Source organism: Abrus precatorius, unplaced genomic scaffold, assembly GCF_003935025.1.
Source record: "Abrus precatorius isolate BTA unplaced genomic scaffold, Abrus_2018 Scaffold3, whole genome shotgun sequence".
Classification (NCBI taxonomy): Eukaryota; Viridiplantae; Streptophyta; class Magnoliopsida; order Fabales; family Fabaceae; genus Abrus; species Abrus precatorius.
The window spans coordinates 12,988,720-13,004,061 of NW_020874373.1; the positions used below are offsets into that span (position 1 = coordinate 12,988,720).

The following is a 15,342-nucleotide window of genomic DNA, read 5'->3' on the forward strand; positions in this document are numbered from 1 at the left end:
ATTATTTTATTGGAAATAACATTATATAAATTATTTTAAATTTTATTTAAATTTAAATAATATTAATTTAAATAATTTTATTAATTATTTAAAAATATATATTAAAAATTACAATATATTTACTAAAATGTTTTATTTTTTATACAGACAAAACAATAAACTAAAATTAAATATAAAATTATAAATGAACAAACGCCTTACACCGTCCTCTCATCGTCCATTCTTCACTTCCAAACTCAACTCTTTCCTTTCGCTTCTTCTGATTCGCATTCCACAACTGTTCCGTTCCATCTATCTATATCCGTGTCGTTTTTGCAAGTTCGTTGCGTTTCGTAGCTAATCTCTCGCTCCCCAATCATGCCCAAAGGCGTAATCTCAGACGAAGAAGGTGAACCCTAGAAACTTCCCTATTCCTCTTCGCATTTTTCTTTTCCCGTTCGAAGTTCCTCACATTTGCGGTTCCTTTGGTTCTTCAATGCGTGCAGATGACGTCGAACTCGACGAGGAAGAGAGAGAACCCGTTGACGGGGATGAAATGGAAGAGGGTCGCGATATGGACAACGAAGACGAGGATGAAGAAGAGGGTATGGACTTTGATTTGTTCGAATTTTCTAAACTTTGCGCTGTTTGGAAGTTATTATTATTTTTTTATATCTTTTTTTTTTTGTTTGCAAATCTCTTCAGTGGTGGTGACGTTGTTGGGGGGGGGGGGAGAGGTTAGAACAGTAGGGTTTCGACCTTGAATTAGGGTTTGCTTATATTGCACTGTTTGGTGTTGGTATGAGCTGTTGCTTGTGGTAAATGAAGAAAGGTTCTCGTTTTAAGGTTGATGATGTAATTTTGGAAACGAAATAAACAAATTTGCGTTCTTGATGGCTTTTTCATGATGGAAACTAAAATTAAAAAGTATAGGTATGCCTACTTTGGGATTTTCTTAGGACGAGTTATGTCATCCGGCTGTGGAATGTGAAACTAAGATATGTGTACCGTGCAAAAATCTGCTTGGCCGGTGGGAATTTGTGGGAAATGAGAGTGGATTGTTACATCTTTATTCGTTGTCTGACGTTAAGAGAAAGCTTGAAATTCTGGTTAGCCTAGTGATTTATAAATCCCTCTTTCTCTTTCTGTTGTGTAAAAGATTTAATGGCAATTGCATGTGAGCTTCTCTCACTTTCTTCAATGTTCAAAGTTGTATTGGGTCGGGGAAAATGCTTATATGAGCTGAGGTAGAAAGTCTTCTGGTTGCTGTTTTGTGGTTCCCATTTAGAGAGTGATTTTTTATTCTAGTATTGTTTGTTTGTCTGTTTTGTTTAAATGATGTGAGCATTTCACTGTTTGGTCCCTCTTGCACTGTAACGTATTTGTTGGTTGAGAGTTTAGCATCTTTATCTTTCAATATTTTGTTCTTGATATTTTTTATATTGTTTTTGCATATTATATATATTGGATCTTTCAGATGGTGTCTTACTGGCTGGAGCTAATAATGTCAATAGGATTATCCCTTCATAGGCTTTATCTAATGCCATCTTATTGTTGCTGATACTCTTTTTCTTTCCCTCCTCGCTACAGAAGGCCAGGATGAATATGAAAATGACGGATTTATAGTGGATGACATCGAGGATGAAGAGGAGCAGGATGAAGAAGAGAGAGCAGACAGTGACGAGGAGCGACAAAAGAAGAAAAAGAGGAAGAAAAAGTCAATTCTTATCCTTTATGTGCTTTTTTATTCATACTTGTGGTTGAAGTTGATGAATTTATATGTATAGAGAAGAAATCAGAATGTTTGATGGCATATAAATATTTTCTTTTATTTTAAAAGAATTTGTATATGTTTATATCATACGTGTACTTGCTACTTAACAATTACTCTTGTTTCACTAGCTTATAGGTTTTCCTCTTGTGAAACTATTTAAGTGCTTTTTGAATGATTTATAAGTCTGTTCCATTTTTTTTGAAAGTTTAGTAATGCACATGTGCTGCCTTCTGCCCTTTTTTTTCTTTCTGTGCTGTCCCTTGGTTCTGTTTCTTCCTGTGCCTTTAGGGGAAGGTAGATATAGGATTGAAAAAAAAAATGGTTGTGTGCTTCTGTCCGTACTTCATTTGGGTTTCAAATATCAATGAATATTTGATGGATTTATTCTAACTATTTTAGGGAGGAGTATGTCCTTGATGAAGATGATTATGAATTGCTGGAAGACAATAATATCAATATTCATAGACGAAAGGTTTTGAATTTTTGCATATATTTTTAATTTCTTATTAATATTGGCTTTTAGTGGGTAAATGCTATGCATTATATACAAATTTTATTAACTAATTCTTTATAACTCATCAGGAGAGCAAAAAGTTCAAGCGGTTGAAAAAAGGCCGGAGGGATACTGAGGAGGAGCCCTCTGGGTTATCAGATGAGGAGGAGTTTGTTGGAAGTGGTAAAGTTGGGCGAACTGCTGAGGAGAAGCTTAAACGCAGTTTATTTGGTGATGATGAAGGTATGCTCTGGTTGTGGTAGTTTATGTTTCTGGTTTTTCATGGACAGTACTCAATGGAAAATTACTTTTTGAACCGAATGCATTTTAGATATATCCTTTTGGAAAATGAATTTCGGTCTTGGAAACAGTCTGAAAAATAATTTTGTAAGAAAGAGTTTACTTCAAACAATGTAGTGTATTTTGAATGTGAAGTTACTAAAATAGTGTTGAAGTTGTTTCCTAATGTTATTAATTAGATGTTAATGAGGACAAAATTGTATAATTATATGTACAAGATATAAATAGTATTTGTGTTCCGACAGTTTTTGGGGGTATAAATGTTGATTTTTGACATTTTAGTCAACCTAATGAATTCTAACAATCCTGTGCGGAATGCCATGTTGTATGCTGAAGGAATTTTTGCATATACGTGCACCAATAACTAAACACTTGCATACTTTGCCTTTTGCCAATTCCAGCAGCTCCACTTGATGACACTGTTGAAGAGGAGGAGCAAGGAGAGGAGGAGGAAGATGCTGACATTGGAGAAGATGATGAAATGGCTGACTTCATTGTCGATGAAGAAGAAGTTGATGAGAATGGAGCTCCTATGAGGTATTTTAAATTATGTCCTTATTTTTTATTATTAAGAATTTATTATTTGGTCTAATGATCTGTAACTGGCTTATTGCAATTCTATATAGGCAGAGGAAGCTGAAGAAAAAGAAAACTAGGCAGGCTCCAGGAGTATCTTCCTCAGCTTTACAAGAAGCTCAAGAATTATTTGGTGATCCAGATGAGTTGATTTTGAATCGTCAGAAAAACCTAGAAATGAGTGAATTTAGAGAGACTAGACTTGAAGATGAATTTGAGCCTATTGTACTTTCTGAGAAGTATATGACAGAGAAGGATGACCGGATTAGGGAGCTTGATATTCCAGAGAGAATGCAGGTCTTCTGAGATCTCTGTGGACATAGTGCAAAATTTCCTGATTACTCAAGTGATTTCTTGTAAGATGAACTGTTTTTTTATTGTTTTTCTTGTAGATATCAGAAGAGAGTACTGGTTCTCCTCCATTGGATGGAAGTAGTATAGATGAAGAGAGTCAGTGGATAGTTAATCAACTTGTAAATGGAGCAGTCCCTTGGATTTGCAAGAAGGTCCCAAGCTCCCAAAATAATGAAAAGGACCTACCAATTGACAAGGATGATATTATCAGATTTTTGGAACTGCACCATGTGCAAAAATTAGATGTCAGTATATTATTTGATCCTTGAGTTTTGCTTCTGTTAGTTTTATCTTCATTTTCCTAATCTTGATTATTTGTCTTGTAGATTCCTTTTATTGCAATGTATCGGAAGGAGGAGTGCTTAAGCTTATTGAAAGACCTAGAGCAACCTGAATCTGGCGATGAGAATTGGGATAAGAATAACAAGACACCTACTCTGAAATGGCACAAGGTCTGTTAACATTGATTTTGGTAATTATTATTTGTTACTTGTTCTGTTTGTTATTTATAACGTAACTAAAATTCTCCTAATGGATTCATTGTGCATTGTTTAGGTACTTTGGGCTCTTCACGACTTGGACAATAAGTGGTTGCTTCTTCAGAAGCGAAAGAGTGCCCTGCAATCATACTATAGTAAACGGTTTGAAGAAGAGTCCCGCCGTGTTTATGATGAAACCAGACTAAACTTGAATCGTCAATTGTTTGAATCAGTTATGAGATCACTGAAGGAAGCGGAGTCTGAGAGGGAGGTTGACGATGTTGACTCCAAGTTCAACTTGCATTTCCCACCTGGTGAAGCTGGTGTTGATGAAGGACAATACAAGAGGCCAAAAAGGAAGTCAATGTATAGCACTTTCAGTAAGGCAGGTCTATGGGAGGTTGCAAATAGATTTGGGTGTAGTTCTGAGCAACTTGGATTATGTCTTTCTCTAGTTGAGCTGGTAAGTATGCTTAGATTTGGAACTGCTATTTGTTTTGACTCTAAACTAAAGGTTTTTCCCCCTATCTCTCCTTTTTTAGCATGAGTTGGAAGATCCAAAAGAAACACCAGAGGAGATGGCTTCTAACTTTACATGTGCTATGTATGATACTCCTGAAGAAGTACTTAAATGTGCCAGGCACATGGTATGTATCTGTAACTTTCTTTCATAATCATTATAAGGCAGCCATTTTTTGATCCAATTGGTTATTTTGTTTCAGGCAGCTGTTGAGATAAGTTGTGAACCTAGCATTAGGAAACATGTTCGTAGCCACTTTCTTGACCACGCTGTAGTGTCTACTTGTCCTACTGCTGATGGAAATACAACAATAGATTCTTTTCATCAGTTTGCTGGGGTGAAGTGGCTGCGGGAGAAGCCTTTGTCTAAATTTGAAGATGTGCAATGGCTGCTTATACAGAAGGCAGAGGAGGAGAAACTCATTCAAGTTACTATTAAGCTGCCTGAAGATTACCTTAATAAGTTAATAGATCAATTCAATGAGTATTATATTAGTGACAGTGTCAGCAGATCTGCCCAACTGTGGAATGAACAGAGGAAGTTGATACTGCATGATGCAATTTTTCGATTTCTTTTACCTTCGATGGAAAAAGAGGCAAGAGGTGTGTTGGCAAGCAAAGCAAAGAGTTGGTTACTTATGGAGTATGGGAAAGCCTTGTGGAATAAGGTTTCTGTGGGACCTTATCAACAGAAGGAAAATGATCTTGGTTCAGATGATGAGGCTGCTCCTAGGGTTATGGCCTGCTGTTGGGGCCCTGGAAAGCCACAAACAACTTTTGTCATGTTAGATTCATCAGGAGAAGTTTTGGATGTGCTTTACATTGGGTCCCTTACTTTAAGGTCACAGAATGTTAATGACCAACAACGGAAGAAGAATGACCAGGAACGTGTGTTGAAGTTTATGACTGATCACCAACCACATGTCGTTGTTTTAGGAGCAGTTAACTTGTCTTGCACTCGTTTGAAGGAAGATATATATGAGGTTTGCATTTTTGTTTCTATGTCTACACCTGTATTTTGGTGAAATGTAATGGAGGAGTCATTTCTTTTGTAATGTAATACCATTCTTATTCCCATTTATTTCTGATCTCCTAACCATACTTGGAAATGGGAATGATCAATTCTTGTTCCTATTCCCATTTTGTTCCCTCCAAACAAATATGCACTTAGTAGTTCTGTTTATTTTTAATCCACATTTTTCCATTTACACTGTTTCAATATCCTTAGCATTGTACTGGGACCATAAAAAACTTCTGCATTGTTGTGGAATGAATCATTGGGTTAGTAAGAGTTAATTATAAAACCATTGATCAATGAAATTAGTCATCTTTACCTCCTATTACTGGGTAAGTTGTTGATGTATGATTCTTACAATGAAGATGTAATGTTGCCTGAGTGATGGATTCATCAATTCATATTGTTTTATTTTAATTGCATATGATGGGAGACATAAGTCATTTGGTTCATGTGTTCTTCTCCATCTAATGGGAAAAAAAGGCTCGTTATTATTTTATGGTGGGTCTTATCTGTGATTTGTTCTACTTTTATTAGGTCATTTTTAAGATGGTGGAGGAAAACCCTAGAGATGTTGGGCATGAAATGGATGGGCTCAGCATTGTGTATGGAGATGAATCTCTTCCCCGTCTTTATGAAAATTCTCGAATTTCCTCTGAACAACTTCCTTCACAACAAGGTAAATATTGTTTTGGGTGTTTGCTGCTCCCTCTCTTTCATTAATCAGCATAAGACCTTATTTTTCTTACTTTGGTAGGTATAGTGAGGCGGGCTGTTTCTCTTGGTCGATATCTCCAGAACCCATTGGCGATGGTTGCAACATTATGTGGACTTAGAAGGGAAATATTGTCTTGGAAACTGAGCCCGTTGGAAAGCTTTATCAATCCAGATGATAAATTTTCAATGGTTGAGCAGGTTATGGTAGATGTGACCAATCAGGTTGGCTTAGACATTAATTTGGCAATTAGTCATGAGTGGTTATTTGCTCCATTACAATTTATTTCTGGGCTTGGTCCACGGAAGGCTGCATCCTTACAGAGATCCCTGGTAAGAGCTGGTGCAATTTTTACTCGCAAAGACTTTTTAACAGAGCATAAACTTGGTAAAAAGGTGTTTGTCAATGCGGTTGGTTTCTTGCGTGTTCGGCGAAGTGGGTTAGCTGCTAGCAGCAGCCAATTTATCGATTTACTGGATGATACAAGAATTCATCCTGAATCTTATATTCTTGCACAAGAGTTGGCCAAAGATGTGTATGAAGAAGATGGCACAGGTGATGCAAATGATGATGATGATGCGCTGGAGATGGCCATTGAGCATGTGAGAGACCGACCTAGTTATTTGAAAAACCTTGACGTTGAGGAATATGCTTCTGGGAAAAAACGTCAAAACAAAATTCAGACTTTCTATGACATAAAAAGAGAATTGATTCAAGGTTTTCAGGATTGGCGGAAGCAATATGAAGAACCAAGTCAGGATGAGGAATTCTATATGATTTCAGGTGAGACTGAGGAGACCCTTGCTGAAGGCAAAATTGTCCAAGTCACAGTTCGCAGAGTGCAAGCTCAGAAAGCAATATGTGGGCTTGAATCTGGAATGACTGGAATCCTCATGAAAGAAGACTATACAGATGACTGGAGAGATGTAATTGAATTATCTGATAGGCTACATGAAGGTGACATGCTCACTTGTAAAATCAAGTCAATCCAAAAGAATAGGTATCAAGTCTTCCTTGTTTGTAAGGATAGTGAAATGAGAAGTAATCGGTTACAGAATAACCGTGATCTTGACCCATATTACCACGAAGACCGGAGCTGTTTGCAGAATGAACATGACAAAGCTCGGAAAGAAAAGGAGCTTGCAAAGAAGCATTTCAAGCCAAGGATGATTGTTCATCCACGCTTTCAGAACATAACTGCTGATGAAGCAATGGAGGTTTGTTATCAAGTATTTTTAAGTTAAATATTGTGTTTTAATATTTTTTTAGAGTAAAAATTTTGCAAAGTTGTGAAATGGTCTTAGTTTTCCGTGTGTGCACAACTCAACATGCCACAGAACTTAGAGTTGAATCCTTGGTGATGAGAAATTTATTTTCTTGATAGTTAAGTTCTAGACTTCAATTGGTCAAGTTATTGTTGCTGGAAAAATTGGTTTGGATATGACCACTTCCAACCTATTTATGAAATTTCTCTCTCACTACGCAATATCAACTGGATATTTTATGACTCTAATAATATTTCGTTATTTTATTCTATTCATTATTTGCTGCTGCTTGTTTTGAAGAATAAGGTGTCATATTCACCAAAATAATGAATATCTTGATTTTTCGTGCTTAGATATCAAAGTGATAAGAACCTTTGGACAACCACACCAGAAATCTAGCTGTTGTAGTTGGAGAGCTCAAAGCCTTATAATCCTTACTCTGAAATCCCACACTTCCAATCCAATATGGAACATAAGTCCCATACCTTGCAATTGAATCTTAATACATAGATTCTAATAAACCAATTGGAGTGATAGTTCTTAATATTTGTTTGGGTTCTCAGTGTGATGAACTTGGAATTTGGTAGGACTTGGTCTTCAAAGGTCTTCAAAACCCAATGTTCTAAGCAACTAGTCGTTGAAAGAAAATATAATAGTTAGATTTTTCCTTTTGCGAATATTTATTAATTAATATGGTGCAAGCTTAGCTTTTCCTCTATCTTGATGCAGTTCTTATCTGACAAAGATCCTGGAGAAAGTATTATCCGTCCTAGTTCACGTGGACCTTCATATCTTACTTTAACTCTTAAAATTCATGATGGAGTTTATGCCCACAAAGATATAGTTGAAGGGGGGAAGGAGCACAAGGACATCACAAGCTTACTCAGGATTGGGAAGACGCTAAAAATTGGAGAGGACACTTTTGAGGACTTAGATGAGGTAGGTTACCCCCTGATTTTCTTGATGCATTCTTTGTGACTATCTGAAATACTTTCTCCTATTGTTGTTGCTTAGGTTATGGACCGTTATGTTGATCCATTGGTGACTCACTTAAAGGCAATGCTAAACTATCGCAAGTTCCGAAAGGGTACAAAGGCAGAAGTTGATGAATTTTTGAGGATGGAAAAGGCCGAGTATCCTATGCGCATAGTCTATAGTTTTGGCATCTCCCATGAACATCCTGGCACATTCATATTAACTTACATTAGAAGTACAAATCCACACCATGAGTACATTGGGCTTTACCCAAAAGGATTCAGGTTCCGGAAAAAGATGTTTGAGGACATTGACCGACTTGTGGCATATTTTCAGAGGCATATTGATGATCCCCAGCATGATTCGGCGCCCTCCATTAGATCTGTTGCTGCTATGGTACCAATGCGAAGCCCTGCAGCTGGTGGCTCATCAGGGGGATCTGGGGGTAGTGGCTGGGGGGGTTCAAATAATGAGGGTGGCTGGAGAAGTCACTCTTATGATAGGGATCGGTCATCTACTCCTGGTTCCCGGACAGGTATATCAATTTATAAGTTTTCATGTAATCATCTAGTAAATAGTTGGGTGTTGAGAAAATAAATATTTAGGTATGGCTAAAATATGTGCGCTTGGAGCTTTGCTGGGTCATATGAATTTAGTTCAATTATTTTTCCTTGGATATAATTTGGTAGCTACCTGCTGCTTATTAAATTTGGAGGCATCCATGCTCATTATAAGTCGTCCTGCATTTTCTTTTGTTCTTCCTGTTCTCCATGTCTCTGTTTCATATGTCATCTGACTACTTGCTTTAAATCGTCATTTTCCCAGTAAGACGTGGCGACGTGGCAATTCTTTTTTATCTAAAATTTTGGCTATGCTTGTTTCTTTTGTTCTACAGGACGGGGTGATTACAGAAACAGTGGGAATCGGGATGAACATCCTAGTGGAGTTCCTCGTCCATATGGGGGTGGACGGGGACGTGGTCGGGGTCGGGGTTCTTATGACCACAGCAGTAGAGGACACAACTCCAATAATGAAAGGCAGGACTCTGGTCATGGTTCCCGATGGGGTTCTGCCACAAAGGATGCAGATGATGGTTTGAGCAATTTTCCAGGGGCCAAGGTTCAAAATTCTCCTGGAAGGGAAGCATTTCCTGGTGGTTGGGGTGGAAGTGGTTGGGGAAGTGGAGCGAATAACAGCGACAATGGTGGCTGGGGACATGGAAGTGGTGGTGCTGGTCTAAGTGATGGGGGTGAACATGGAAGCTCAGGCTGGGGAACTGGCTCGAAGAAAGCAGCTGAGAACGGATGGTCTGGAAATTCTGGTGGTTGGTGAATTGACCTCGGATAACTTTGTTCAGCTTTAGTCTCAGGCTGTAGGTTCATCACGTAGTCATATTTGGCTAATGTATTTTTCCCCTGAAATGAATGATGATAATATTTGGGTAGTTTCTTTTGGAATGTAATGAATACTGACTGTTTCGTTGAACACGGATGCCTGCGTGAGTGGGTAGTGGGTTTTGTCCTATGTAGAGCGTCACATTTGTTCATAATCACATCAGCTCCGACACATGAAGAAAGTAATGCTTTGGATTTCATCGGACATTGATTACAGGAGCACATCATTCGCTGAGTAAGACAACATTTCATGCACCAGCAAACGAACAGAAAGGTGCAGTAGTCGTTTATAATAACACTTTTTCACTTCATATACTGGGATACCAAATGGAGAAATTGAGTCCATATTATAAATGATATTGACCAGTCAAATGAAAACAAAAAGATGTTTCACGATCTTAAATGTCCCTTTCATCAGCTTCTACATCAATATTCTGGATTTCCAGATTAAATTCATGACTTTAACCATGTGGTTTCCTTAATTATTACTAACCCTGTGAAGGAAAAACTGGCTTTGCGTTATGATTAGTGGCTATGGGAGCCAACAAACAGCGGTTGATTTGGAAAAAGAGCAATTATCTGTCCTAATTCATGGAAATGGTTTCTAACAGATAGTTCTAACCGCATGAGAGTTTCCATTTGGTGAAGTTACTGATTTTATCTCTAATTTTAGTGCCATATCTTGAATGCAGGGTAGTTATTATAGGTGGTTCCTGACTTTACATTCAGCATTAATCATGTTTGAGATTCTAATCGAGATTCAACATTTTAAAAATTTGTTAAATTGTGTTGCCCATGTTTAAAATGTGGTAAGAGATATTTCTAATATGTTTTTGAATAAAAATATTAGGAATTAGCAAAATTATTTAAAAAATTACGAGGTAGGACGTTTATTGTAATACAGGATTAATTAGGATTGGAATATAATAAGAACACAAATTCTAATATATACACAAGAGTTATGTTAATAAACTTGTTGGTTATCAACTCATTAAGGATATGGAATCAATGAGTTACAAGTTCAATAGATTAAATAAGACATCTATCTAAAATTAAATAAATTTATAATGTTTGTTATAAATAAAAAATTGAAATAACATAATCAGTATAAATATAATCATACTAAAGTAAAAAGAATCCAGCTTGTGACTTTGCTAGGCAAAATTTCTGATGAGCGGAACTTTGATCATCATCCCTTACTGATTATCTCGTCTCCTCTCATCTTTTTCACAGAATTGAAAAAATCACATTGCAATTTCATGAAAATTGAATATCCACGTGTAATAACTAAGAACGACGCCCGTGAGAACAATGGCTTTTTTTTTATATGACGTGGCACGTGGTAAGAATTGTAAGACGACGCATCCTTTGAAAGAAAGGGACGGGAACCGGTAGCAACGGGGTTCTATTCGGGTCAACCCGAATTGGAACTATAAAATTCAAAAGCATAGTTCTAGGGTTTTAGGTTGTTGGTCGTGTTGTACCCACTGCAGCAGAATTCATCTGTGACACAGCACCGAAGAATCGCTATGACTGCTGTGACCCAAGAAGAGCTTCTTGCCCAACACCTCGAACAGCATAAGATCCATGTATTCCACTTCTTCATTCTCTCCTTTTTCTTTTCCCTTTTAATTTTCATTTTGAAGTGGTTTAGGATTGGATTTAAAATTAATTCAGTATTGTTTGATTCTGTGCAATGTTTAGGGATTTGTAAACAGTTGCATGCTGTGCTTGATCTCAACCTTTTTCGAATTCAGTGACTGACTCTTGATTGTTAATTAGACTTACTACTAGTATAACTCTACTGCTTCGATTAGTATTGGGAAAATTGAGATTCCGGAGGGTGAAAATTACGAGGTTTTGATTGATTCAAATTTGAACATTTTCTATGCTGTTAGTTAAAAGGTTTCTGTGGATTTGAATGTTCTAGCAATTTATGTGAAAAAGATGTGTGTGATTTTTCAATCAGAGATAGGAGATCAACTTAGCATAAAAAGAATGAACACTTGGTTTTGACTTGTAGATGAAAAGTCTTAACAACCTTAGGTTATTATTACAACTACGTATTTTCTCATGATTACTAAGGAAGAACGACTTTTTTACTCCGTATTTGATGGCCAAGAATTTGCATTTTTTTCTAGTATTTTGAACTTTTGAATAATATCTTTTGTAGGATGATGAGCCTGTAGTTGAGGATGATGATGATGATGAGGAAGACGATGATGAAGATGAGGATGATGACAAAGATGACAATGCTGAAGGTAAGTTGGCTGGATGACATATCCATTTTCATTCTTGCGTTTGGCAAATGTTTAGTAGCATTTCAATCATTTGGTGGGGATTAGTGTGAAGCATCAGTCTGTATATGGTCAATATGATTAATATGGCTAGCTTCTTCTTTTTTCCTAGTAGTGATCTATTTTATTTTTTTCAAAACAAGTCATTGGCTCTTGGAAATTTTGGTCATTTTTCAATTTCATTGTCTTAATTTTGGGGCCTTCTTTAACAAGGCGATAATTCTTTCACGCATTTGTTCAATTTTTTTTTTTTGTGTAAAAATTTTAATTTTTTACCGATAATGAGTAGAGTGTTATGATAAATCATGCCAGTTTAATTTGTGTTAGAATAAAAATGAAAAAGCATGTAGGTTGTGAATGGGCCTCTGATCTGTAAAACTGAGCGAATACTACTTATTTATTTATTTGTACCTGAATTGAAGCTATTATAATGGATACAATTCTCACTCTCAGAGCAATTTGTATTCTATTGCAGGTCAAGAAGGTGATGCATCTGGTAGGTCCAAACAGACCAGAAGTGAAAAGAAGAGTCGCAAGGCTATGCTTAAACTTGGAATGAAACCTGTCACAGGTGTCAGTCGTGTGACAGTCAAGAAGAGCAAGAATGTTAGCATTTGACATATATATTTATTTTGACTGCCTTTTTCATTGCCTCATTTTTGTATTGGTCAAAATTGAATTTTTGAACTTTTGTTTGTTTAGATCCTGTTCGTCATCTCAAAACCAGATGTTTTCAAGAGCCCAACGTCTGACACATACATTATATTTGGGGAAGCCAAGATTGAAGACTTGAGCTCACAGCTACAAACTCAGGCAGCAGAGCAGTTCAAGGCCCCTAATGTAAGTAATGTGGGATTGAAGCCAGAATCCTCTGGTATTACTCAAGATGATGAGGATGTGGACGAGACTGGTGTAGATCACAAGGATATAGAGTTGGTGATGACTCAAGCTGGTGTGTCAAGATCAAAAGCCGTTAAAGCGCTCAAAGCTGCCAATGGTGACATTGTTGCTGCCATTATGGAGCTAACTAATTGATGATCAGATTTACTAGAATTTTAGAATTTGCAATGTGGAGCTATTTTTCTTTGTTGACCAAAATTTTTGCTCTTCTTTGGTTTGAAAGTGGTTTGCGGATACTTACCTTTGCTTTCTATTTTCTCGGTTCAATCTTCCGCACAGAAGGAAAAGACTATAGACTCATTGTCAACAAATGTACGTTTAATGTCAAGAATGGCAGTCATAATCAGCAGTTATCCAATATTTATGGTTTACAAATAAGGTGAGAATCATGTGTTGAAGTTAAAATTTGAGATGATATGATACTACTTAATTACAAGTTCAGGAACTTGGGACTGGTTTCTCCAAAATGATGGAGAGATTAATCTAGATATTATTCAGAATACAAGTTGGGTAGTTATAGGGGAGAAAAATTTCAGTATTTATTTGTGATATGGTTGTTTTTCGCATAAGCATATGTAAGATGAGAATTATGCATTTAAAGTTAGGATTTAAAATGATGTTATATCACAAATTTTAAGTTCGGGTACTTTTAATTAATTTTGTAGAATAATGAGAAAGTTAATAAAGATGTTATTTATTTTTAAGTTGAAAGGAAAGTTTTAATATATTACAGTATAATTATTTATTATAATAGTGAAAAAGATAATTAAAAATTGTTTAAAGTGAGTGAGTTAGGTGAGAAAACTTTTGTAGATACCAATAAAAAGTAGATAACAATTTTTAGTCTGACAAAAATGAGTAGAAGAAAAATAGAAAAATTTTAGAAGTTATTAAAAGAGATATTTTATTAATAATATTTTTGAAAATTTAGTTTTTAACAGAATTTAAGAAGTTATGTAATTAACTTTATTAAGTAGGATAATGTTTGATTGTTATATGGTTTACAAATAAGGTTTGTATTTTTTTAACCAACGCATGGGGAGCAAGTGTGAGAAGTTTTCCTTCTCACCTTAAGTAGGCGGCAAGGAAGAGATGGTTAAAAGTTTTCATGATACTTCCAAACTTCTTGTTCAGAAAAATTACGTTGCTTAGGTCAACCCATGAGCTATGGGAAGTTAAGGTTGACTACCAACTGAAAATTTTAATCCTTTGGTTAAGATAGTTAAATCATTTACACAAACAAAAATCCTTCTGAGTTTATCCAAAGGGTGTGTGTTTTAGTTATCATAAAATATTTTCCTTGACATCTTTGAATCAACGGAATGTTTCTCATCAAGTAGACATCATCAGCAAGGGAAGAATTAAAGAATATTCGGCAAATTTAGTTGAAAAGTCACACAAAATACCCAATATGATGGCTATTATCAGGGTTAGCTAACGTTGATGAGGCGCTGCTTCTATCTGCTCCATTTCTGCTATATTTAAATGAACATCAAGAAAGACACCATACAAGGAAATAGGTTCTGCTAGACAATGCTACTATAATTGTTTCTACTTCCACCACTAGAGCTCTGATTACTTAATCCTTTTCTAGAAATGAATGTGTTCATGCATAAAATTATGAGTCACCTATGAAGTCTTAAACCCAAAGAGTAGAGTAAGATAAAATTTCGTCTTTTACTCGATGTCCTAATTCATTTTGTTGAACTTGGAATGAAGTTAATATAATTTTTTTGTAAGTGCTTAGGCCGAAGAACATTTTAAACAAATTCCACTAAAGAGTGCATTTGCATAAATTAATTCCTTCACTTACTTTAAAATTCGAAAATCAAATTATTATTCTTCTCAAGGATCTTAATATCTCAAAAGAATAATTGAGAAAAATCTTGCAACTATAATTTTTGACTATATCAATTCAAGAATACTGTATTTAATTATTACTATAAAAAAAATCTCAATTCTTTAGATATCAACAAAATTATAACAAATAAAAATCATAATTACGTTATTTATCTTCTTAGTTTAAGTTATGTTTAATTGATAATTTAACTGTGTATAATGTTAAGATTGATATATTTTACTTGTAAATTAAATTAACTCAATTTTGTTCCATTATTATCAGATTTTGATCGGTCTATTTTGAAAAAAACACCCTATCACCTACTTATAAAAACCTGTGTGAATTATCAGATTTTTTTTTTCCTGCATGCACTTTTTAATTTATGAGTAGGAACAAACCAAAAACAAAGGTATAATTAGGCTTGCTTCCGTACTAACTGCACCGAAAGAAAGGGACGAGACCCGGAA

The 15,342-nt window shown here is 35.8% G+C and overlaps 1 protein-coding gene across 6 annotated transcripts; it reads left to right on the top strand.

Annotated features, from left to right (window-relative positions):
• The first annotated feature begins 201 nt into the window (after positions 1 to 201).
• LOC113863315 (nascent polypeptide-associated complex subunit alpha-like protein 1) lies at positions 202 to 13,741 on the top strand. Of its 6 annotated transcripts, none has more exons than XM_027496852.1 (17): positions 202 to 388; positions 486 to 584; positions 1,570 to 1,696; positions 2,153 to 2,225; positions 2,336 to 2,489; positions 2,948 to 3,083; positions 3,173 to 3,419; positions 3,515 to 3,721; positions 3,803 to 3,928; positions 4,032 to 4,418; positions 4,498 to 4,602; positions 4,678 to 5,457; positions 6,027 to 6,168; positions 6,247 to 7,421; positions 8,199 to 8,408; positions 8,484 to 8,979; positions 9,340 to 10,526. In XM_027496852.1, the coding sequence occupies exons 1-17, from the start codon at positions 358 to 360 to the stop codon at positions 9,774 to 9,776; spliced, it is 4,932 nt and encodes a 1,643-aa protein (XP_027352653.1). In that variant the 5' UTR covers positions 202 to 357; the 3' UTR covers positions 9,777 to 10,526. The 6 variants fall into 6 exon arrangements, with proteins under 6 accessions (XP_027352653.1, XP_027352654.1, XP_027352655.1 ...); XM_027496853.1 differs by having other exon boundaries at positions 1,573 to 1,696; XM_027496854.1 differs by having other exon boundaries at positions 2,348 to 2,489; positions 8,484 to 8,967; positions 9,340 to 10,179.
• The last annotated feature ends 1,601 nt before the right edge of the window (positions 13,742 to 15,342 follow it).

Bases quoted from the DNA above. Each gene is read 5' to 3' on its own strand.
- LOC113863315 (XM_027496852.1), top strand. From the start codon at position 358: ATGCCCAAAGGCGTAATCTCAGACGAAGAAG. The intron at 1,697-2,152 runs GTCAATTCTTAT...TAACTATTTTAG, and splicing joins AAGAAAAAGAGGAAGAAAAA to GGAGGAGTATGTCCTTGATG. The intron at 6,169-6,246 runs GTAAATATTGTT...TTACTTTGGTAG, and splicing joins ACAACTTCCTTCACAACAAG to GTATAGTGAGGCGGGCTGTT.